This window comes from Pseudorasbora parva, chromosome 15 (assembly GCF_024679245.1).
Source record: "Pseudorasbora parva isolate DD20220531a chromosome 15, ASM2467924v1, whole genome shotgun sequence".
Classification (NCBI taxonomy): domain Eukaryota; kingdom Metazoa; phylum Chordata; class Actinopteri; order Cypriniformes; family Gobionidae; genus Pseudorasbora; species Pseudorasbora parva.
Genome location: NC_090186.1, coordinates 39,201,574 through 39,226,863, shown reverse-complemented (window position 1 = coordinate 39,226,863; position 25,290 = coordinate 39,201,574). Strand labels below are relative to the sequence as shown.

The following is a 25,290-nucleotide window of genomic DNA, read 5'->3' as shown; positions in this document are numbered from 1 at the left end:
AAAAAAGACGGTTGTTAACAGCGACGCAAAGAATTGTGGGTTATCTCCAGCCGTGAAGGATACACCTCATGCACACTCCGAATAGACCTTTTTCACACTTCCGCATTTTTAACCGGAAGTTAGTTAAGGACGTGCAAAGACACTTCCTGTTACCGAAGTAGTAGATAGCGGGAAATGCAAAAATGGATGAATCAACAAACAGGAGTTTTTGTTGTGTCCCGGGTTGTTCGTGTTGTACCCAAAAACAACCATAGCTGTCTTTTCACTCATTTCCGTCTGATCAAGCAACAAGAAATTTGTGGATTCATGCTATTAGAAGAGAAGAAGGGCCGAATTTCTCTCTGAGTAAAGGCAGCACTTACGTCTGTAGCAGACACTTTGCCAAGGAGGATTACACTGGTGGAACAACCATCAGTCGCCTTAAAAGTGGTGTTGTCCCAACCCAAGCCTTTTCCCTTGGAACAATTTTACAATACCACTCAAAAGGGAGTCTGTATTTTGAAAGGGTGAACAAACGTCAGCTTGTCCCCTCCCAGGCGGATGACAATGGTGCAGCTGCTAAAATGGATCACGATTATGTGACACACCCACCCGCAGGTAAGGTTTAAATAACGTCTAAACATTACAGTTGTGTTATAAATATAAAATGTACACATCATTTGCAAGTTGTCTTGCCATATTTACGCTTTTTATTGTTAGTCTTTGCAAAACAACATGTTTTAAGTGGTTTAAAATGTGATACATCAGCATCCTCTACTGGTATTTATGGTGTCTGCGAAATTTGTAGCCTTTATCCAGTTTATTGGTCTTGGTGGAGGAATTTGCGTCAAAAAAGGCTCAGAGAAAACACTCTGCAGTATACATTTTGCCGAGTATAAGCGCGAAGCGGAAGAACACCTACGCGTCAGTGACGTATTTCCGTTTTTTGTGAAAAAGGTCTATTCTTGTGAAAGAAAGACGCATTTGAAGGTCGCATTTGGAGTGTCCTACTCACTTTTTTTGAAATGAGACGGCCTTATGACGTATGCAGCCTTCCGAAATGAGACACAGTTGTGTCTCTCCATGACTGGAGTTCACCAGCCGTGCCCTAAGTTTACTCTAAGCACTTAGATTGTTAAAATAGGGTCATATGAGTGCTTTTTGTCCATTATGGTGTTTAGCATATATATCACCTATTAAAAACAATTGCTAAAAGGGCACAATAAGTAGTTTTCGTCACTAGAGGTCGCTTATTTAAAACAATGTTGAGTTTTGCCTCACCTCTACAGCCAGTGGAAGAAAATCCAACAGGATTCAGGCCGAAATCATATTCTGACACAACATTATTATGGATGAGCTAATGTATTAAAGATTTATTAATGCTACTGAAGTATGAAGCAGGGTGGGGCTGAAAGCCATTGGAGCGGAACGAGGCCACTGGAGCGATTGCTAATGAGAGACGAGTGCGACACAGCGCGAGAGCAGTGAAGCTTTCATTATGCCGTAGGCGACCACTTACGCTTCTTCCAGTCATGCGTATGTCGGGTAACGCAGCACTGATTTAGCACGCTAGATACATTTAAGTGTGTTAAAATAATGTTATAATATTACTCTGTGAATTTGCTGGGTAGCTATGAGACACTAGTTGCTCACTGCAGCAAGATAAATCAATATTAGGCATGATAAAACATGCTACTGTGGCAGAAGGGTAGTTTAGCAGGGTCTGCACAAAGAGAGAGGTGCGTCTCAATCAGCTCCCTAGTTCAATAGTCAGTGCACTGATCGAGGAGTCAGCCCATTGACTTATGTCCTGATCAGCACCCTGTCTACTGAACCAAGGATCTCATGAGGGTGCTTTCACACAATACTTTTGGTACGCACCCAGATTCGATTGACGTCAGAGTTCGGTTGGTTTGGATGATGTGAGCGTCGTCTTCCGAATTTGGGTACGCACCCGTGAGTCCGCTTAAAGGGATAGTTCACTTTAAAATGAAATTCTGTCATCCTTTACTCACCCTCAAGTTGTTTCAAACCTGTATGCATTTCTTTCTTCAGCTGAACACAAGGGAAGATATTTTGAAGAATGTCAGTAACCAAACAGTTAACTGGATCCATTGACTTCCATAGTATCTTTTTTTCCTACTATGGAAGTCTTTGGTTCCAGTTAACTGTTTAAGAAAGAAAAAAAAACACTAGGGTGAGACATGGTTTGCTATTGCTGGATCTCATGTGAATAACAGGTTGTCCCACCTTCACTCTGAACACACATCATCAGAGAAGAGATATAGCTGATTAAAGATTATGAAAGCACATGAATTAAAAAATAAATAATGGTGCGCACAGAAAAATCGTAAAATGTATAATAAATATTGCAATATTTCATGAAAAAAAAAACCCTGTCAATTTTGATTTCATTGTGACTTTAACCAGGCAAAAGTTACTGCTAACCAATGTTCTGTATAGATTCACTCATAAAAGTGCAATTCGGCATCCGCTGAGTCTCATTCTCCCTTTTCTTCTCTAACGTTTGTTTCTCTGCTCCAGGTTTGGACTTGTTTGCGTCACACACCAGATAGATGGTAGTCTCCGGGACATTTTTGGCATCGGATGTACGGCAGAAGATGGATCTCCCACAGAGATGTCCCAACTGGTTGACTTCTCGTTTGAAGGTCTTGCTGAAGATATAGTAGATGATCGGGTTATATACAGTGGATGTCTTGGCGAACAGACAAGGTAGCATGCTGACCTCAGGAGGGATTGAGTCACCAGGCCGGTAGACAGACCACAGGCTAATGATGCCGTACGGCGTCCAGCCGCCAACAAACCCAACGCTGATCAACACAGCAATCTGTAAAAGCAAAGAATAACACATTGAGATATGTTTTTATGTTTGTTCCTGCCTGGTCAACATATAGCGTGTAATACAGGGGCTAATTCAGATTCAGGGACTATCATGGAACCCATTGACAAACACATTTAGGGCCAACACTGGGGCTAATTAAGATAGGACTGACATGGAACCCTTCGACAAACACATTTAGGGCCAATACTGGGGCACATTCAGATAGGGCAAACATGGAACCCATTGACAAACACATTTAAGGCCAATACTAGAGCTAATTCAGATAGGGCCAACATGGAACCTATTGACATACTCATTTAGGGCCAATACTGGGGCTAATTCAGATATGATCTTTTTAGAGCTCTTTGACAAAACCAATTTAGGGTCAATCCTGGGGCTGATTCAGATAGGGCCAACATGAAACCCATTTACCAATAGACTATTATAAATAACACTGCACATGTTGTCTTGCACTTTTACAGTGTAGTGGTTTGCAGCTTTTTCTGAAAACATTCACAGGCATATGAATAATGAATGTGTCTATAATCAACCTTCAGGTTATGTAAAGCTTCTGCCTACAGCAGTTGCTCTCACATGGGAAGAACATTCACAGATAAGGACATGGGGAAAGTTGAGTTTGCTGAAAGAATCTGACTCGGTGAGTGGGGTATCATCTAAGGATTGCTAACTGAAAGGTTCCTGGTTTGTACCCAATACACTTTTGCACATAAAAATGTATATGTATATTTTGTATTCAGTAAGATGTCTGTAAACATTTACACACATTTACTTTACATTTACAAAAAATGAAAAGGTGAAAACAAACAGCCATATGCCTCAGCTAGTCATGTGACTGAACAATTTGCTTGGATGATTGGCTAATATTTTCATCCTCAACATCCATTTTCCTTCTTTTTTTTGCATCAGATTCCCTAGAAGCGATAATTTGGATTCTCTTGAACGCATGAAACATATGCTTGATTTGTTAATCGTTTTTTCAGTGTTCTGAAAACATAGCTATTTGTGCAACACATCTTCAGGTGGCAGGTTTGAATGTGTGCATTAAAGCCTGGAAAACATCTTCAAAATCAAAATATCTTTTATGTTCTACAAAAGAAAGAAAGTCATAGGTTTGGAACATCAAGAGTGTCAGTAAATGACACAATTTTGATGTGAACTATTCTTTTTGGATCGTTGTCTCTGTGCTTTATGTAAATTTAAATATGTTTAAATATGTATATTGTTTTTTTTTTTTTTTTATATGTGAAGTAAGAAATTCTGGCCACTGAACATGACTAAAGCTAGAAATCCTCTGATGCTCTTGGGTTTCATATCACGTTCAGATGACAGCTTAATGTGCAGATCTTATATTTCATACTGTAAATCAGACACACTCACCAACATGAGCCGCCGCTGCATCTTAATCATGTTGGGTATGTGGTTTCTGTCGTCCATAGTCTTGTAGGTGACATATAGTTTCAGAGCAATACCAGAGTAGCACGACGTGATGATGATGGCTGGGAGGATGAGGTTCATGAGGAAGATGGTGATGATAAAAGACTGGCTCTGTTCCTTCATTTCCCTCCAGGCCAGAGTACAGGATAGGCCGAAGGACTCTGGGCCGTATTTTCCCCATCCAATCAAAGGAAAAATAGCCCAGAGTAGTGCGTACAGCCATGTGGCTGCCACAAGTATCTTTGCGTTCCTCTTGCTGATCTTCTCTTCTATGGACAGAGACAGACAGAGACAGTTCTAGCTATGAAAAGGGGATCAGAATGATTTCTTTAATGTATCATTTAGTTTGATCAAATATGGGTTGGTTGAGGCTATGGTGTTATGTAAATATAAATGTAATATAATGCAATGTTAATAATATTTCTAATTTTATTCAAATCTCTTTTTTATAATTATAATACATTTTATTTATAAAGCGCCATTCCCGAGCTCAAGGTCGCTGTACAAGTAAAATAACAAACATAAGTTTCATATCCAAAGATATACATATACACATACAAGCAGGTTATGTGACATACCTAAGACTAAGTAAGAAGATGACCCTAAATTTAAAGTTAAAGCTTTCTGGAATACCCCCCAGGTCGCAGTCGGCCAATATCATAAAGGTGGTAGAGTGCAGTCATGGTAAATAAAACTCAACAGAAATGAATTAAATGTTACACCAGATTTTTAACAGTATGAGATGGAATGAATGTAGCCCCATCAACAGATAGACTCAATTCAGACTTCATAAAAGGGATGGACCAAAACAATAACCTCACTTTTATCATTGAGATCATATACTCTGAGAGAGAGAGCATGGAGAAGATTTGAAGTTATGGATATACACCAAGATAAAGCACTAACCATGATGCAGATAGCCAGCGGCGTAGCACCAAATTTTGGGCCCTGGGTACAAACCATCTTGCTGGGCCCCCGTACCATTTATGTGTATGTATAGAAAACTGACTTCTAAGGGCCCCCCCTGCCTCGGGCCCTGATTACTCGGTACCCTTTATCCCCCCAGTCCGACGCCCCTGCAGATAGCAGAGAGGCAAGTGTGTGATGAGATACAGTGTTGCTTGCTGTTAAGTCGATGAGAACAGTAGGATGATCAGCAGATATTAGGAGGAGGTCACTAGTCTTTTTTACCAATGCTGTTTCAGCGCTGTGGCCCGACTGAAAGCCATTGATAGGGATCAGGAAGATTGCTGAGCTGAGAGGCAACCACTTTTTTTTAAAGCAACTTAGCAATGAAAGGAAGAATAGACTAGAATATTCATAACAGAAGGATCCAGCCCAGGTTGCTTTAAAAGGAGTGACTGCAACTATTTTAATGATAGTGGGACAGACCAAGAATAAAAAGAAAAGTTGATCAAATGGAATGGGAGATAAAATTACAGATAGGTGTTTTTTAAGAAGTGAGTACCGGATCTCACTTCTTAACTTCTCACTTCGGAGCTAGTTTGAGCAATTTGGTCAACAGAGGACGAAATGGTAGGAGTAAAGCATAGAGAGGATGTGTTTTATGGGCTGAGGTGAGGACCAGTTAGAGGAGACTTCTGATGAGTTTGAGGAAAATGTTTCATAAAAAGCTTTTACCAAAGTTTAAAGTTAGGTGGCACTTTATTTTGATGGTCACTTTACACTGCATGAAAAAAGGTGTATCCGGACCCGTATACTCCTGTATACACTGCTGAAATTCGGAAGAATCCGGGAGTATACTGGCCGGATAGGTCAAATTCCATGGATCGGTATATATCCGTATACATCCGGAATGATACCAAATCGGATGTATGTTGTGGCCGTATACTTCCATGCTACAGCCATTTGTTGCCATGGCAAGTAATCCCATCAGGTTTTTTCAGAAGACATTTTCACACCTCTGAGCAGCTTTGCCTCCCATCCCCTATTGGCCTTTCAACTCAAACTGGATTGGTTGTTCTTTTAAAACCGCTCCCAAAACCCAAACTGCTATTGGAGGACAGGGCACATTGAAAACCCAGTAAAGTGATTTTATTGGTTACTTTTAAAACTTAGCCCACCCAGGGCCTTATAGTTTAGTGATTTGATTGGTTATAGGTCAGCTATGCAGATACTGTTCATACACCATAAACCCCACCCCCCTCTCCCCCCAAAGGAAAAATACACACAAAAAACAATTTAGGAAAATATGGAATATTTATTAAGGTACATAAAACATTACCAAGAGCATTTTAAACAAGCAAAAGAATAGAATGGAGAAACAAAAACAAGTGAACAAAATGTATTTAAAAGGGATGAAAATGTAAAGAACAAAAAAAATACAAAAATAAAGGCATTTAAAAGGAACAAATAAACAATATAAATATAACTATATAAAATAAACATAAGTTAAAATGAAAGGCTAAAAAAGGCATGAAAAATAAAATTAACACAACATATTTAAAAGTTGGCGATATAAAGAAATAAATACACAGTGTATCTAAAATAAAAAAGTTATATAATAAAAAAAGTTATAATATACATAAATGTTCTAAGTAAACAATAAAAATAAGTGAAAAAAAAAAAAACTCCCAAAGAGCATTGTAAACATATATTATAAAATGAATGGGGGAAAAGAAAAAAAAAGTGAGCAAATTCTATTTAAAGGACGGCGATGTAAAGGAATAAGAGAAAAAAATGCATATAATATATGTTCTAAGTAAACAATATATATAAGTGGAAACATTTCCAAAGAGCATTGTAAAAATACATTATAATGATGCACTGATGATGTGACGTGTAGCATGGGTCAGCCTCTAGTCTGGTTTGTAGCACTTGGCAGAGCGCAGACAACCGTGGTTCGGTTTGGTGGAGACCTCACCATCCACACTGGCCTTCCATCAACAACAGCATCATCTTCATCAGACATCTGCTCTATTGTTGCGGTCTCTCACAGGTCTCTTTCTGCGTTAGCTTGTACAACCCTGGACCTGGTCTCCAGCAACTGCAAAACATGACAGTAATTTAACCACTAAAACACAGACTGTGTTTACATGTGCAACAATAATGCAACTATGTATTCTAAGAGTACGGTCTTAATCGCAGGAAGGTGCTCACATGACATGAGCAGAACTCTTCACTCCAGTTTACATGCAATTTGCATTATTCACTAATGAGTATGGTTATGTCACACTCAGATTTGATCAAAGTATTGGGTTTAATGTATAAGTTTAATTACAATATTGACAAAATCATATCTCCTAAAGAGAAAATAAATGCTTAGCAAGTGTCTTAACTTACCCTTCACTTTCTTTGACGGTTCTTTGCCATGTTCTTCATAGAGTGTCTTTTTTTGGGCCTTTTCAGGCTGAGCCACAGAATACTTCCTCCGTGGTGTCTCAATATGTCTTGCAACCTGCTAAATAAATCATGAATAATTGTAATACCAATAAAAGTAAGCAAAACAAAGCACACATGGTAAATATTAATATAAAATTACTTTAAAAAAATAATACAATCTTTAAGATTACCTTTTACACATTCAGGGTCAACATCTGTAAAAGTTGTACTTAATTCTTCAAAGGAAAATGGTCAAAGCGAGGTTGTGTGATGACTATTCTGGGGGGAAAAGTTGCAGTTATAATTAATGAAATTCAGTTTTGGCATTTCAAATCCATATGACGTTAGTAGTAGGTTAACCTAACATTTACAGTATACAATAAGCAGTCTTACCCAGTTTGTGGATCGTATTTGTGTGGGCTGTTCTCTGAATTGGGTTTCACACAAAGGCACCTTACAGATTCCTGTAAAGTTTGAAATTAAAATGCGTTTAAACGGATTCACAATCTGCAAGAACCACAATATTTTCAAGTTTGAATAAGATGGCCATCAAAGTAACCGCTGGAGACAAAACACATAACGTTATTAGGCTAACGTTAATTGTAAGCCAACTTTGGTTTACAGGCACATTATATAACAATAACTGAACTTACCTCACGTTATGTGCCCTTTTAAATCTTTTCACGGTGTTGTTAGGCTCTTCCTGTAAGTTAGTCCGTGCTGCTCATACTTTTGCTCGAGAGAATAAAGACGCTGGAGAGCCTCTTGGAGAAGATCAGCCCGTTCATGCTGTGCAGATATTAAAGTAGTAAGCTGACGAGATATAGCATTCTGGCCGGAGATCAGCTGCTTCATCAAGCCATTCACAGTAACTGGGCTTGAGCTTGAGGCTGCTTGTCCTCCTTTGTTCAGTGGAGTAGAAAAACTAAGGTTCCTTTTACTCTCCATATTAAATCTGTCGAAAATGATCGATTCCAAATCTCAACCAAACACCACAAAAAAACAACAATCCGTTCTCTGTACTTCCGGAAACAATGCGGAGGTTTCAACTTTCGCGCGCATGAAACAATACACTACTATTGGGTGCGCCTCCGTCCCCACCTTTACTGTGAGTGGTTGATTTCAAACCTCAAAACGCCCCCTCTTTGGCACGTGTTGTTTGCTTGCTAATCCCCACTCAAACCACGCCCTCGGTATGACGCGTCGCAGGTGTATCTTTAATTTGGTGCAAAAATATAATGCTGGCTGGACATAATTATCTATCAACATGGAAGGACAACCACCTGTTGATAATAATACGAGAAAGCGGTTTTGCGACCACTGCAACGATAATGTTTCACATGCATATTTTTATCTTCACAAAAAAAAGTTTTTTTTTCACAATGGAGCGATGACAGCTGAGACCAATCACAACACAGAGCTGGAAGAGCATGTGATGAACTTCATCCAGACGAAATGAGACCTGTGGACTTGGATGATGCTGGTATTCATTTTGGTAAGTTACTGAACATTTTTTTTTAATGTAAAACCAAATGACAAGTAAAATAAGATGGTGATCATCAGCATTTGTTTTATATATTTACTGATGTCGTGCAACATTACACTGATGTTTATGATCTGCTTTGGTTAGAGTTGACACACAATAGTGATTTGCTTGTTTTCAGAATGTAGTAAGTTTGTTTTTTTTCCAGTATAGGCATAAGTCTTGTTAATACATTGTAACTTTTATTTATTACAAATTTGGTCATGGCTGTATTTGCTGAACATTTAAATCATGATGGGCCATTCATAACAATAACTAAAGTTATTTGGATAAACTATTATGAATGGCCCATTAACATTTCTATGCCCCATCATGACCCGTACACATGCTGTACTGTAAAGTGCATGATATGTGATTCTAAGGGATTTTAGTAAAAAGCTAATAACTTTAAGATAATGCTAGACAAATGCATAGCTCCAGCCATTAATCAATTGGTGTTGTGAGGTTTCACTGTTTAAACTAAATCTTTGTTTTTAGCTTGTGTATGTAAATTTGCGTGTAGCTAAAATCGTTGTATTGTTCTTTAATTGTTACAGAGGACATTGGAGACCAAGAGCAAGTTGATTTCTGCATATTTGAAGAAACCAAGCATTTACATGAGAACCAAGATTCGGCAGATCTTCTTGATTTATCCATCACTGAAGGCAAGGCTCCTTACATTTAAATTGATGCACACAGACAGATGTGTATTGTTACACTTCTATTAATTTTTTCTAAAAAAAAAAAACTCTAACAAATGACTTTTTTTGAAGAAGAAGAAGAAGAAGAAGAAGAAGAAGAAGAAGAAGAAGAAGAAGAAGAAGAACGCAATGAGCTGCTCAGGCTTTCCTTGGAGCTCAGTGAAACGTCTTCAGATGATGACCGTGACCATGAAGAGCAACATGTCTTTACAGATGGTCAGCACAGTGAACATTTGGATTTTAAAGATGACAAACCTGAAGATGATGGCAATAGAGACAGCTCTGCTTTATTACTTGTAAAGCTATTAGCAATAATGCTTTTAACCTGGCAAGCATTGTTCAACATTTCAGACAATGCCATCACTGCACTGCTGCTGTGCCTCAGACAACTGATGGCTCATTGGAAATATTCTCAGTGTTGATTGGTGTCTCCTGGGTTTGCCACTGTGGCCTTTGGTTTACTCAGTTGGGGACACTAAAACTATAACACTAAATTTATGATCTAAGTTATTCAACTAAATATACAAATAAAATGAATTAATTAGGTCTTATTTAATTCTATAAACCATAATATTGATCTGCCAACATTGTTGACCCTACAGCCAACTAAAATTTTGTTGCAATACTGTCTCGTTTGACACTGTGAGGCTAATTTGAAACAATCGTCATTGTAAAAGCGCTATATAAATAAAGTTGATTGATTGATGCAATTTGCTGGTATGAATCCCAAGACTTTATATTAACTAAGAAAATATACCAGTACGACAACTTCACTGAATATACTGTCTGTCCAAAAAGATAAGCTTCAATGGCAAGGAATATCTGTACCCCAAACTAACCTATTGTTACAAGAAAGTAACTCCGTCATTAGAGACCTTGGTAAAAAAGACCTGGTTTTTTTAAAAAGAGAGGCATGGAGAGAAATACAAATTCTTGGACGAACCAGTCCTCGACCCAAATGCAGAGCTGCGTGCTGGAGTCATTAAGAGATTTCTTATAATCAGTGTTAAAAACTAACACACGTCCTATACGCCATGTTGTTGCAAAGGTTTCGTGGTTGCACCCTCATCCAGACAGATGTTTCTTTGGGAACCCTGTATATATGGCACACAGACTGATTGTGCAGCAGCCTTCCTACCTGTGGAACGTATTGCAGGGAGATGTGTACTAAGTACATTCATTGTGCAGTTAAGTCAGACAAAAGAAAAGGTATATGCTATAATTCCAATTTGCACAATGTTTGAGATTTAGCCCCATGCGATTTCCAACGACCTTCTTTTTATTCCTTTAATTTTATTTTGAGCATATCTGTTTTTTTTTGTGTGTTTTTAAAGCCATGTTTTCATTATTTCACATTAATGTACATTCCTTTTTATTAAATGTTATTGTTATTAACTGCATTTTGTAAAACTTCACAATAAATGTGTGCTATTCTAAAATGGTTGGTTAATTTTCCTTTATTTGTTCCATTCAATTCCTTAATTTAAATACTCTGTTTTTGTGACTATATGTTCGGGGTGTTTATTTTGTAGTGTTTTTATAAAAACTTGGATTAAGAGTCATAATTCTCAATCCTGAAGTCCCCTGCCACCCCTCCCTCTGAGAACAGACAACACCTTAGTGTCATTAACATATGAAAGGCCTTCTTCACACCTAACAGTCACCAGTCCTAGCACCCAGCAGTGTTTCAGCTGTATATTTCCGTGAAATTCCACGGATGCCTGTATATGTCCGCATATGTGAGGTTTCCGGGTGTATCTTGAAATATACTGTTCCGTGTTACTCTGATCCGCTTTTTCCCACATACGTCCGGTAAACCTCAAATTACACAGGAGTTTACCATGCCCGGATAATGCCGTATTCCAGGGTTTTCATGCAGTGTTAGACATCCTACTATAAGTAACTTTGCAACTATAGCAGTCACTAGAGTATTACTAGACTCTCTGCTTAAAGGGGTACTTCAGCGCTGGGAAGATGAATCTGTATTTAAACTGGGTCATCAATGTAGTAGAAATGTGAAATTATTTTTAAATTTGGTGCTTTCTAGACTGAGAAAAGACAGAAAATGTATTTTTGTCTCATGGGGATGAAAGACTACAATTCCCAGAATGCTTCGCTGCCCTGTGAGGCCATTCACAAAGCCACCGCTACTGAATAACTGTGACTGAGTTGGAGAAGACACTACAATTAAAAACTGAACGTGTCTGTTCAATATAATGAGTGAGTCGCCGCGCGAGTATCACAGCACTGAGCACTAACTGCAGGAGTGATGAGAGCTGAGGTAATCGCGACTACACTCGCGGCATACATTCACAACGTGAGTTCAGTCTGGCGCGTTTCAGTTCATGCCTTTGCAAGCTTAACTTTCATAGAAATTAATTTGAGAAGTTAAAAGACTTCCATTGCTCACCATAGCTCCGTTTAAATGAGTGCCTGTAGCTGAGCTGAGCTCTGAGTGTGATCTCCATCCCCCATGAGCGGGTTCAAAACATGCGTAAATGGCTCCCTCTGCTGGCTGTAGTCTTTAGCCTTTGGGCAAACATTCCTCCTATGATGCAAATATCGTCAATCTGCATCATAGGAGGAATCTTTCCAGAAATAAAATGCATAAATCTCTTGTCTCAGGGGGATATGAGGGGGGAAAGCACAATCATTTGAATATACTCCAGGGTTTCTACTGATACAAGGCCATATGCTAATCGCTGGAGTAACCCTTTAATATCTGATAGCACTTTGTTGTGATAGTCCCACAGACAACAGACATTCTACTAATCTTTGCAACTGCATGTCAACTTATTCTACTAACCCTAACCCTCAGATAATAAGACATTTATCTTTGTAATGAAATAATTTCAAAACAGGTTAAAGCCTAAAAACCTCAGTCTTCTGTAGCACATGTACTGTAGTTGGTTTAACATATAGGCTCACTGTAATGGGAATTGTCTTCATATTAATTTGAATTCACACTAAATGCCACAAAATATTGGCAACTGTAATTCTATGGGCCTGAACTCAATCTGTGGTTGAGAGAGCAGTTTGAAACCACTGCCGTGTGTTTGTGTGCTTAATTTAAGAGAGAGACAGAGCTGGAAACATACAGCGCAAAGTCAGTCTTTTCCCAGAAAACTGGGGAACGTGTGTTTTTCCAGATTAGAGATGCATAAATAAGCTTCTGCCGATTAATGAACAGAAACCAGGGTCTAGATTTTTTTCATTTGGGGGAGATCAGGGAGTGTTGTATGGTGTATGGTGATGTTGTCAATAAATTTAAAGTCCTAAAAGAAATACAATATAATGGTATAATGTTACTTTAAATTGTTCACTTTATTCAAAAGCGATTATTATTTGTTCTTTCGATCAAGTTCTTGCATAAATTAGATAGTGTGGATCTTACTTCAGAAAATGATTACAACTCATTCATCTCTCCTAAGATAGAAACTTATGTGGAGTAGGTTGTAATAAAAAAACTCTTCATATTTGACATGAACTCAAATAATCTGTGATTGTGTATGTCCAAGTGAGTTGTATTTGTAGTAAACAATTGTAGCTAGTGTGTATCAAAGTTTGAGATATCAGCCAGCCAGCACAAACCACTGAGTTACTGACGCCGAACACAGAGTTTTACTACCATCCCCGGGTTCCCCTAATGAAAGAAGGAAATGAGTAGTGCTAAAGTGTTCTGGGTTGTTATTAGGATGTTATGTTATGCTTTGGTGTTCTGGGTAGTTGCTAGGGTGGTTTGGATTGTTACCAGGTTCTGGGTGATTGCTAAGGTAAAGGTATTGCTATGTAGTTATAGGGTGGTCTGACATGTTACCATGTACCAGGGGTTTCTGGTATGTACATGGTGTTAGGGCATTGCTATCCAGCTGATGGGAGGTTCTGCATGGCCAGGGTATTCCTATATTCTTGGGGGGGGGGGGGGGGGTTGCTTAACTCAACATAGCCTACATAATGAGATCGTCTGGGATTAAATCTCTTTCAGCTCTTTTATATCATTATTTGTCTGGCAATAAGAGCAAACAAGAGATCCATTTATTTTCTCTACACAGCAGTTTTGCTCATGCCAAGTTTCATTTCAATAATTCAGTGTTTGCCTCCCGGCATAAGACTGCCAAAAAACCTCTATTAAGTTAGTATCTGAACTGTCATGTTGAGTTTGTGAGTAAATTACAGCTATCTGCTGTAACAGAGCTCCACAGCAGCTCTCAGCATGAACACGACCCCTTACAGAGATGAAACCAAATCTGTAGGTCTGTCAAACCATTCCTGAATTTACTCTCAAGACTCTGATATTGCAATATTTGATGTGTAAATGAAGTCTCATGTTCTGCTTAGGGTTTATGTTCTATTTTAATAGCTTGAAAAGTATGGTCAAATTAATACTTCAGTTTTGGTACAAGTTAAGCTCATTTAACAGCATTTGTGGCATATTGCTGATTACCACTAACAATGATTTCAACTCATTTTCCTTTAAAAATAAAAGCAAAAATGGCGAGGTATTTACAATGGAAGTGAATGGGGCGAGACATGTAAAGCTTATAACTATAAAAACACTTTACTTAATTCTTCTGTATACAAATGTGTATTATTTGAGTGATAACACTTTACAATAAATTTTCATTTGTTAACATTACTTAATAAAAATGCAGCTGTTCATTGTTTGTTCATGTTACTCCACAGTGCATTATTTAATGTTAACAAATACAGCTTTTGATTTTAGTAATGTGTTAGTAAATGTTTAAATTAGCATTAACAAAAATGTATAAATGCTGTTGAAGTGCAGTTTATTGTTAGTTCATGTTAACTGAAACCTTGTAAAGTGTTACCATTTGAGCTGTAAAGTTCATAAAGTTCATACACTCATTAGGAACCTTAGGTCTGAGGAAACTCACTGGGTGATTGGAGCGTTAAAGACACGATGAAGCGAACAATAGCCATAATCGTCAGGGTCATCATGCTAGCTGATCCAAAGAAAAATCCCATCAGGCCGTAGTACACACAGGTGTCATCTCCCCCTATCCAATGGTGGTTCCAAGCTGAGGCTACAGCCAGCGGGTACATTGTGATGGCAGCTCCCAGATCTGTCACAGCAAGATTCACGCTTAGAAGCTCAGGGGGCTTCATGTTGTTCGACCGCTTGTACGCCATCACAAGAACCGTCAAATTCCCCAAAATGGAAAGAATTGCTGCATTTGAAAGAGAACAGGGAGAAAGAATTAGGTATAGCAAATATATTATTCAACTGGTTTTACTCATTTGAAACACCTTCGATTTACTATGAACTATACATTTCATGCTTTTTGGCAAAACTGTATATGGTAAATTTTATTTTAATGATGTGGGTGTGTAAAAATACAGTGAAAACTATAATAATTGGAAATATTATTACATTTTAAAACAAATGTTTTCGGTAGCACTGTACAATAAAGTTTATTAGTTAGTTAACTACATTAGTTAACATGAACTAATCATGAAGTACACTTATAAAGCATTTATTTATCTTTGTTAATGTTAATTTCAACATTTACTAATGCATTATTAAAATCTTGCTAACATTAGTTATTGCACTGTGAACTAACATGAACAAACCAGCTGAATTTTTATTAACTAACAAAAATGAATTAATGCTTAAAAGAGGGGTTGTTCATTGTTAGATCATGTTAACTAATGCATTAACTAATGTTAACTGATTAACTAATGTTAACTAATACAACCTCATAAAGTGTTACCATGTTTTCTATTTGAATTCCAAAAAAGTTGGGACACTCCACAAATTGGGAATAAAAAAGGAATGCAATAATTTACAAATCTCATTAACTTATATTTTATTCACAATAGAATATAGATAACATATCAAATGTTGAGACATTTTGAAATGTCATGCCAAATATTGGCTCATTTTGGATTTCATGAGAGCAACACATTTCAAAAAAAGTTGGGACAGGTAGCAATAAGAGGCTGAAAAAGTGAAACGTATATATAAGAAACAGCTGGAGGACCAATTTGCAACTTATTTGGTCAATTGGCAACATGATTGGGTATAAAAAGAGCCTCAGAGTGGCAGTGTCTCTCAGAAGTCAAGATGGTCAGAGGATCACCAATTCCCCCAATGCTGCGGTGAAAAATAGTGGAGCAATATCAGAAAGGAGTTTCTTAGAGAAAAATTTCAAAGAGTTTGAAGTTATCATCATCTACAGTGCATAATATCATCCAAAGATTCAGAGAATCTGGAACAATCTCTGTGCGTAAGGGTCAAGGCCTGTGATCTTTGGGCCCCTAGACTACACTTCATTACATACAGGAATGCTACTGTAATGGAAATCACAACATGGGTTCAGGAATACTTTCAGAAAACATTGTCGGTGAACACAATCCACCGTGCCATTCGCCGTTGCCGGCTAAAACTCCATATGTCAAAAAGAAGCCTCATCTAAACATGATCCAGAAGCGCAGGCGTTTTCTTTGGGCCAAGGCTCATTTAAAATGGACTGTGGCAAAGTGGGAAAACTGTTCTGTGGTTAGACGGATCAAAATGTGAAGTTCTTTTTGGAAAACTGGGGTGCCATTAGCCTGATAAGCCAGACCCATATCAAGATGTTTGGTCTAGAAACTCACCATTGACAGGGCTCAATCCGAGGGGCGGGATAAACGGTTGTCTTTCAAACTCCCTCTGCATAATAGGATTATGGTTTATGCTAATAGGATAGCGCTACAACCAACCAGAGCAACGTGAAGCGGAGCTAGTTGATAGATTAAACATTCGCTGTATCCAGTCGACAAAACTCCGAACACATCTTCCCTTCTTAAGAATGACTTCAGTGCCGTTCTTTGTTCTTTTCTCAGAGAAAAGCTTAACTTCAAGTCTTCCAGAGTCGCGGTCAAAGCTGATTTGAAAGACTGCCTTTCGACAGCCTCTGTGTTTACTAGTCTAGTAACAAGCAAGCGCAACTCTGCCATCACTATGTTAAGCCCCACCCACCGACTCTATACACGATGTGATTGGCCTGACCACAGTTTTTAGAGTATTTACAGCTCAGAAGTGTATTGAGAGTTGCTAGACAATACTCGTGGCAGATTAGATTTGCTGCCACTAGGGTGCGTCTAGATTTCTAGGCTAGGGTGCCATAGCATCTGGACTAAAAAGGACAACCCAAGTTGTTATCAACGCTCAGTTCAGAAGCCTGCATCTCTGATGGTGTGGGGTTGCATGAGTGTGTGTGACATGTGCAGCTTACACATCTGGAAAGGCACCATCAATGCTGAAAGGTATATCCAAAATCTAGAACAACATATGCTCCTATCCAGACGTCGTCTCTTTCAGGGAAGACCTTGCATTTTCCAACATTACAATGGCAGACCACATACTGCATCAATTACAACATCATGGCTGCGTAGAAGAAGGATCGGGGTACTGAAATGGCCAGACTGTAGTCCAGATCTTTCACCCATAGAAAACATGGGGCGCATCATAAAGAGGAAGATGTGACAAAGAAGACCTAAGACAGTTGAGTAACTAGAAGCCATTTGCAACGTGTCTCCTCAGTCCCCAGACGTTTTGCAGACTGTTATAAAAAGTAGAAGGGATCCCACACAGTGGTAAACATGGCCTTGTCCCAATTTATTGAGATGTGTTGATGCCATGAAATTTAAATATCAACTTATTTTCCCCTTAAAATTATACATTTTCTCAGAATAAACATTTGATATGTCTTCTATGTTGTATTCTGAATAAAATATTGAAATGTGAAAATTCCACATCATTGCATTCTGTTTTTATTCACAATTTGTACAATGTCCCAACATTTTTGTAATTGGGTTTGCATTTTGCATTAAAGTTACATTTGATCATGAGTTTGTGCATTTCCCTTGGAACTCCTTTCTTCTTTCTTCTTCTTGGCACTCCTCTTCAGTTTAAACCACATGAGTGTATTGCATATTGTATTTTGTTTAATGTTATAGGAGCAAATCCCAGAAGAATTCTTCGGCAGTCTTATGTAACTCCATCTTCAAACAGCTTCTTGTGTCTCCATCTCTCTCTAATCTCAGCAACTAACAGTGTCATCTTGACTCTTTGATAACCCTCGTTTTGCCCTTCAGCCATGTACAGCTTCACACTGAGATGTCGAGGAGCTTTATCGCCAGATTGTACTAGTCTGTGACTGTACAATAACAGTAGGACTTACATTTGTTATACTGTATGCATTTGGCAGACACTCTATCCAAATCAACTTTTATTGCATTCGAGGCATATATTGTAAACTTGATTTTCTGTGAATTGAACCTATGAAGGTTAAACTGTGGAGTTGCTAGTACCTGTAATGTATTTTTTAGAGCTAATTCAAGACAAATCTAACCAATATCAAATTAAAAAATGCTTTATTCAGTCATTTGTATTTAGTAAAGCTACAGTTTACGTTTGTTGTAAAAATGGACCCTGAATGTGAAAGGATGTAAAATAACAATTTAGTTTAAATGGCTATCTCTATCTACAGTATATGCGTCACAAATCTGTTCTGTTTAGTTTCTTTATCAAGGAATTTCAGTCTTCATTCTTCACGCATTTTTTTTGTTCTATTTTCCCGCCACTCATCAGTCTCCATGGAGAAAAATTAATAATCACAGCTGTTTGTCATTTGAGTATCATCTGTGTATTTAAGTTCCTCCTTCTCCTCTGTTCAGTGTCTGGCATCTTTCGTGTCTACATGCTGCTTTGAATTGTACATATTGATTTGGATTGTTCTAGTAATCTTCATCGTCCTCATCATATATCATAGTAGTACTTTTTATGCTCATTTAATAAAGTATAAACAAATAAATAAAATGTATTACTGCATTAGAGTAATAAGAATTGAATCAATTAAATGTAAAACACACAATCTCATGAGAAATTTCCCATGCAACTTTAGGTTGGTTTCAGTTTCAACCTCAGACACTGTATCAGCTTCAGCTTACGTGACTAAATGAAAGTGACACTATTTTAAGTAGCTGAATGTTACATTTTACTAGCATTATCATGTCTGATCTGTGCAGTGCTGGATAAATCCTTCATCCAGGTTGACCGCTGAGTATGTGGATTACATTAAATACGAGCCATCTGTAGTCATACGCTGGAAAGAATTACGTGAGACTCTAGGATGAACGAATAGACCTTTTTCACAGCAGCGGCATCTTTGATTTTTAATGGCAATGAACGCGAGGCTGTGAGGGACAGACATAGCCTACATCTCTTGGATTTTTTTGGATTGTTCTGCCGTCAAAGCACTGCAAAAATATCTATCGGCTTTAACAAAAAACTCCCGGGAAAATTAGCTGTGAAAATGTGTAAGTGATCTAGGAGCGTTATACGGCTTTTTACTGCGTATGCCATTGAGAACAGTAAGTCTATGGCTCACAGCCTCGCTTACTGCTCTGACTATAGATCTCCCTGCGGCGGACAAAAAAAAGAATAGCTACATCTGCTCCAACAAAATTAACAACAGCTTCCTATGAAGGAACAAACAGTCTTTCAAGGAAACAGAGGACCTTCATTCAGCAGAGCCTTATGGGTAAAGTGTGTAAGTCATAAGCTATCAGCTTTACCCATTATCTTCAGCTTGTAAATATGTTCAATGCTCCCTCTGCCACTTGCATCAAGGATTTACTAAACACCTGCAGTTTGCTGTGACAAGTATTGAGGAGATTAAGGGGCTGTTCACAGGTTTCAGCAAAAAAATTTCAGCTAAGTTTTTTAAGCGTTCTGGTTCTGGTCATTTATTCACACAACAGCTGCATTTTTATTTACAAAATGTCATCACCAACTATTGGTCTGGCATGCATACAGCACTGTAAATTGTTTTCTTGGATCCGTGTGAATGTGGATCGTTTTTACAATGTTGCATTTTCCATTTTTAGTAGCTACATTGTTGTACATCGTACCCTTAGGGTGTGTTCACACTTGGCATGTTTGGTTCGATTTAAACTAACCCTGGAGGGATTTCTCTGTTAGTGCTGTTCGTCTGAATAAGTGTGAACACCAACTGAACCGTGGTGTGCATCAAACAAGTGGACCAAGTCTGCTGAAAAGATGTGTCTTGGGGTGCTTTCACACCTGCCTCATTTAGTTCGGTTGAATCGTACTAGAGTTCGTTTCCCTCTTTGATGCGGTTCGTTTGGTCAAGTCTGAAAGCAGCAATCGCACTCGGGTGCACACCAAAAGCGGACCAAACAAGCGTACTGAGACCTCCTTGAAGAGCTGGTCTCGGTACGCTTTCAAACGAACTCTGGAGCGGTTCGTTTGTGGTGAGAACGTGATCCAACCTCGAACAGAACCAACTGCAAAACTACTGATCATTTTTGGACTAAACGAGCTGCCGTAGTTAGCTGCGCTGACATTGTGTGCATGATATTATTACCTGATAGATCGTTGGAAATATTTTCGGGAAGATGAGCATGTCAATTAAGAATAATTAATGCACTGCTCCACTTGAAGTGACGAGTGATGCGCGCTCGCCGTCTGCAGTGCATTAGAATGTTTTCATGTCGCATCCGCGCTTCATTATAGAAATGTTTTGTTTGCATACTGTGGTAAATACACACAGTGTTAGTAGATTATGGCCAGGGACAAAACTGGCCCGCGCAGTCGTCTCTTCATAGTGTTATTATAGTTTGCTGGCTTTGCCTCTTCTGTTGGAATTTTTCCACATGTAAATTCTGACCAATCGAAAAGCAGTTTAGGAAATACACCATGGCCAATGAGTGATGTGGATGTTGTCACGTGCCTGCGTTTTGGTTCATTTCAACTGGTTCGGACCAAAGCAATCAGTGTGGTGTGAAAAGGAACCAAAAAAGCTGAAAAATGCAACAATGTATAATTGTTTGCCTTTGGTTCGGACCAAATGAACCGAACTAGAGATGTGAAAGCACCCTTGGTCCGCTTCCAAGCGAACTCTGGTGCAGTAAGACCCTAAACAGGACAGAATGCTCGAGCATACCTGTTTTTTCTCGTCAAAGTTGTGATGTTGCCTATCACAGGCTTTAGAAGCGCGTCTCCTCGCAGCAGATCTGCATTTGTGTGTGTGTGACGGAAGGATTCCTGCCTCTGTTTTGACTCCCCAGAACTACCAATTTTGACGGCCCATTTGACTACACATTTAAGCACTTCACAAGTTCTCAGCTGATCAAAATATCATCATGTAGGTTATGCACATATACAACGAGTGCATTTAGCCCAGCACACCATTGTTTTGGAGGTTCGGTAAGTTCCACTGTGAAATATGTCATTAAAGCCGACCAATCAGGTTGTGAAACTATCCCAATGCCTTTAGGTTCGGCATCTTTAGGTTTGGTGTTAAAATGCCCTTTTGAACACTAAGCGGACAAGGACCAAATGTTTTTTTTTTTTAAATTATCCAGACCAAAATGAACCAAATTATAAGTGTGAACATGCCCTTATTGTTGCAATTAACCCAGTTGCAAAGACCTAAATATGATGTGGGGCAAAGCTACCAGGTCAACATCCATAGGTATTTGTCAAAGCAGCCGAATGAGAAGTGACCGCTGAATCAGTGTGAAAGCACCTGGCTTTCTATGTCATGAGTGAATATGTTACAATACAATTTTCTGAAGTTCAACATTGAGGCATGAAAGCGTCAGGCAAATGTAATCTGGTTTGGTGACCTGCAGGTCAAATCTGCAAATCTTTTAATTAAGGAGAATTAAATTACCATTGGACTAAACTGAGCTTTATAACTGAATTGAATTCCTTTAATGACTGATTGACTATGTACTACACTTTAATTAACATTCCATTAAATTTAGCTAATGACAATTTGATTATTGTAATTTTCTCTCGCCTCTCGATATTCATGATAATAAATGATGAGGGAGAAGAAGAGGATGCAGGCATTTATCGGTTCAAAAATAAGGGAGACTAGGCTAGTTAGACTTTTTATAGCAAATACTTTTTTGACTATTTCACAAGTCATAAGTCTTGGCTACAAAAAAAGCTATTTAACAATGCTCAGAAAAATGGAAAATGTATTGAACACACCATATATATTGGGGCATGTTGTCACAATGGAGCCTGCCGATACAAGAAAATCTATTACCTCTGTCATATAATTGATTCTTGAATAAATATAGTATGATTTTGAATTGTTTGTTTACTTGTATACCCAAGCTTGCACCTGTGTGGCAACATTTTTAGACACTCATATTATTCCTGAAATGTGAAATACTTTGTATATAATACCTATTTAAAAGAAATAGGCACATGAATAATTGACTACCAGCCTGTAACCTTAACTGCAAATTTGTAGTTGAACAGCTCTTAAAGTCAGTAAAGGGTAAATTAGATACTTATTATCAGTTGGAATAAAAGCAAAATCACAGCCGTACAGAAGATGTTACATCTAATGCTGAAGCATCTGGACAAGTCTCTATATATAGCTCAGACTCCCTTTTTGGACTTTACCTCTGCATTTAATACGATACGACCAGAGCTTCTTCTGACAAAAAATGATTTAAATTAAACCGATTGTTTGGTACTACTCATTTAAAATACAAATAGTTAGTCACCTTGTTACTTAGCATCTTTCCTTTTTACCCTTTATAGGATGACTGTAAAACTGATATCATAAATATTAATACAACAGTTCTTTCTGGTTCTGGAATCTGATTGGCCGATAGTTTATTGAAAAAGAAAAAGAAAAGTTAATACAATGAAGGAAATTGGTTTAATAAATAGAAACTCAAAATATTATCTGAACCACATAGAAAATGAGTGATTAAGATATGATAACGCATACCTGTTCATTTTTGTTACATTTTATAAAAATGTTTATGATATTTGTACTGTGGTAAAAATTCATGCAAAAACTGACACTTCAAGTTCAAATCAACATTTTAACAAACCTTGATAAAAATAGTCTTTGAGAATGTCTAAGTATAAATTCAAACCCACTACTTAATAAAAATAAGCATTTATGTCTTAAAGCATTTATAATCTACTTTATATAGAGCTTCATAGGAATCTAGTGATTACACCATGGCGTTACCGTACATACATTTTTCTTTTTATACTCCCACCATATGGCACTTATCTACCTTCAAAAATTTGATTTTAAATGCCTTGTCTCTATTTTAACATGGAATAATGCTTAAATTGAAAAAAATGTTTTGAATATATTATTAAAAAATATTTCAATGGGGAACATCGCATACAAATTTGATAAATATTGCATCGTATCATTCAATCCACTTAAAATTCAAAATTATAATAATAATAATATAGAACATTATTAAATATTACTAGTTTTTCTGTGTTCAAAGTCAAAAAGGCTTTTATCACTTTTGATCATGAAGGAGTCAGTTGTGACCCCGAAATGAAGAGGACCAGAGTTCCTGAAATATGTCCTATATGAAAGTACCAAAGTATTGGAAAAAAACAACAACTTTTCTGTCAAATATGTAAGTCGTGGATTTCAGTAATCCGTTTGGAATCAAACAGACTCGCTTTCACTCATCAGAATCATCGGTTACCAAAAAAAGTTGGAGATCCAGAAACTCAATCTTACCAATGAGAAGCAGGAATGCACCAATTCCATAATCCACAGCGGGTGAAAGTTTAGAGGAATAAATATCCATGGGGACAAGTGAGGTGTGCTCTTCAGCGGGATGAGGGGATGTTAATTCACAAAGATAAACGCGCTTGGCATGGATCAGGACAATTTAGAAAAAGTTACAGAAAATATCCGCGCCGCATAATGATCCCCACTGCTGTCCTGTCATGTGTCAGAAACATCTGTTGTCCAAAAGAGATAGTTAAAGAACGCGATTAGATGAAGCCCTAACCTCAATAACCGACCGAGAGAATGAAGCGATGCTGTAACCTTTGCGCAAAAACGACTAAAACAGAAGAACACGCCATGAGCAGTGACTGGTCTCCCTCAATCCAGCGCGCCTGTACTGCATGAGTCTGATATCATCCGCTTCACTCAACAGGCATCAGGAGGGGTTTCATAATACTGGACCACACTCCTGTTCTGTCCTGAGATAGATATATCTTCATTGTCATCATCATACATCATAGTAGTACTTTTTATGCTCATTTAATAAAATAAGGAATAATATAAAGAAATAAATTACATATATATATATATATATATATATATATATATATATATATATATATATATATATATATATATATATATATATATATATATATATATATATATATAAATGTGGGCTACTTAATGTAATCAATAGTAAAATTCCATTAAATTGAATAATACTTACATATTTTAATTGAATAACTGAACAATCCATAATCACTTAAAATATGTAAGGATTATTCAATTAATTGAATGGACTAAATTGGGTAAATCTAAAAAGCGTTTAAAATTAACCGCCGGGTCCTTAAAATGGTTTTCCCAATAAAAACAGTTTATAATTTTAAATAGTTTTCCTAATAAAAGGCCTCAAAAAGAAACTTCAAAGACAGTCATTCAACCACGCAGTCACGTTTACAAACCTTTATGTTACTTATCATAGAATAACTGAGATTAAAGTGTATAGTTCGGATGTAAACACCGATGTCTACATTAGCAATCTAAAGACTGAGTAATCTTTTGAAAGTAAAATGGCTCTTTAAATAATGATTGTATCATTTTCATTCTTACACCAGTAGGTGGCGACAAGTGACCATTTAAAAAATGAAGGCCATTGACTATAAAAGGAATAAATATGCAAAATATATTTGACTTAAATAATTAACAGATTAACAAAATGAAAGAAAAAAACTGCCAGCTGTGCTGCTGAGTTTAGTACATTTTTCTGAGACGTGGTGCTCCCCAGACAAGTTCACGGAAAGGAAACGCAGACGACAGAAAGCACATCGTGTATTCTTGATTTTACAATAGCCCAATGTAAGTAAACGCTTTGCAGATTTGAACAATGTCCTGTTCTTATTATCTGTCTGACCAAAATGACAGAGTATTTATTGTTTCCTTTGCTCGATTTGTCTGGCTGACCAAGCTCAATCTTTTAAGACTGAACATTGGTCTGGGGAGTCTGCTCTGTATTTTCTACTCCACAAGAGGCGTGATCAACGGGCATAGTTCAACCCGCCAATCGCGCACCAGTTAGATGAGGTGGATCAATTTTACGCCTACAATTCGTGCCATTCAGCGTGAGCAGTGTGCTGTGGTGATTCCAAGCACATTTTTCCGCATGTTAAGAGGATGATTTTTTCCATTAATACTGGGACGCAAGTGAAGTACAAAGCCCACAATAAATAATGGTTTACCATCCAAATACATCGCAAAAATGGAAACATTTGGATTCAAATTAGAGAGTTAGTCTATGTGATCCCAGCGCTGGTTACTTTCAGTTTCTTATTAAATGATTTTTGGCTTTATAGTTATAGCCTAGGCCTACTTACATTTTTTAATTCTTGATCTGTTCTG

General features: G+C 37.7%; 1 protein-coding gene and 1 long non-coding RNA gene across 2 annotated transcripts; both read right to left on the bottom strand.

The window, feature by feature from the left end:
• Nucleotides 1-589: 589 nt before the first annotated feature.
• On the bottom strand, nt 590-23,816 carry opn8b (opsin 8, group member b). Its single transcript, XM_067418045.1, has 4 exons — nt 23,398-23,816; nt 14,737-15,030; nt 4,220-4,545; nt 590-2,827 (listed from the first exon to the last, which is right to left on the bottom strand). The coding sequence occupies exons 1-4, from the start codon at nt 23,465-23,467 to the stop codon at nt 2,423-2,425; spliced, it is 1,095 nt and encodes a 364-aa protein (XP_067274146.1). The 5' UTR covers nt 23,468-23,816; the 3' UTR covers nt 590-2,422.
• LOC137041583 (uncharacterized) lies at nt 6,289-9,894 on the bottom strand. Its single transcript, XR_010898120.1, has 4 exons — nt 8,012-9,894; nt 7,810-7,897; nt 7,580-7,697; nt 6,289-7,283 (listed from the first exon to the last, which is right to left on the bottom strand). It is a non-coding gene; the product is annotated as an uncharacterized lncRNA (long non-coding RNA).
• Nucleotides 23,817-25,290: the final 1,474 nt, after the last annotated feature.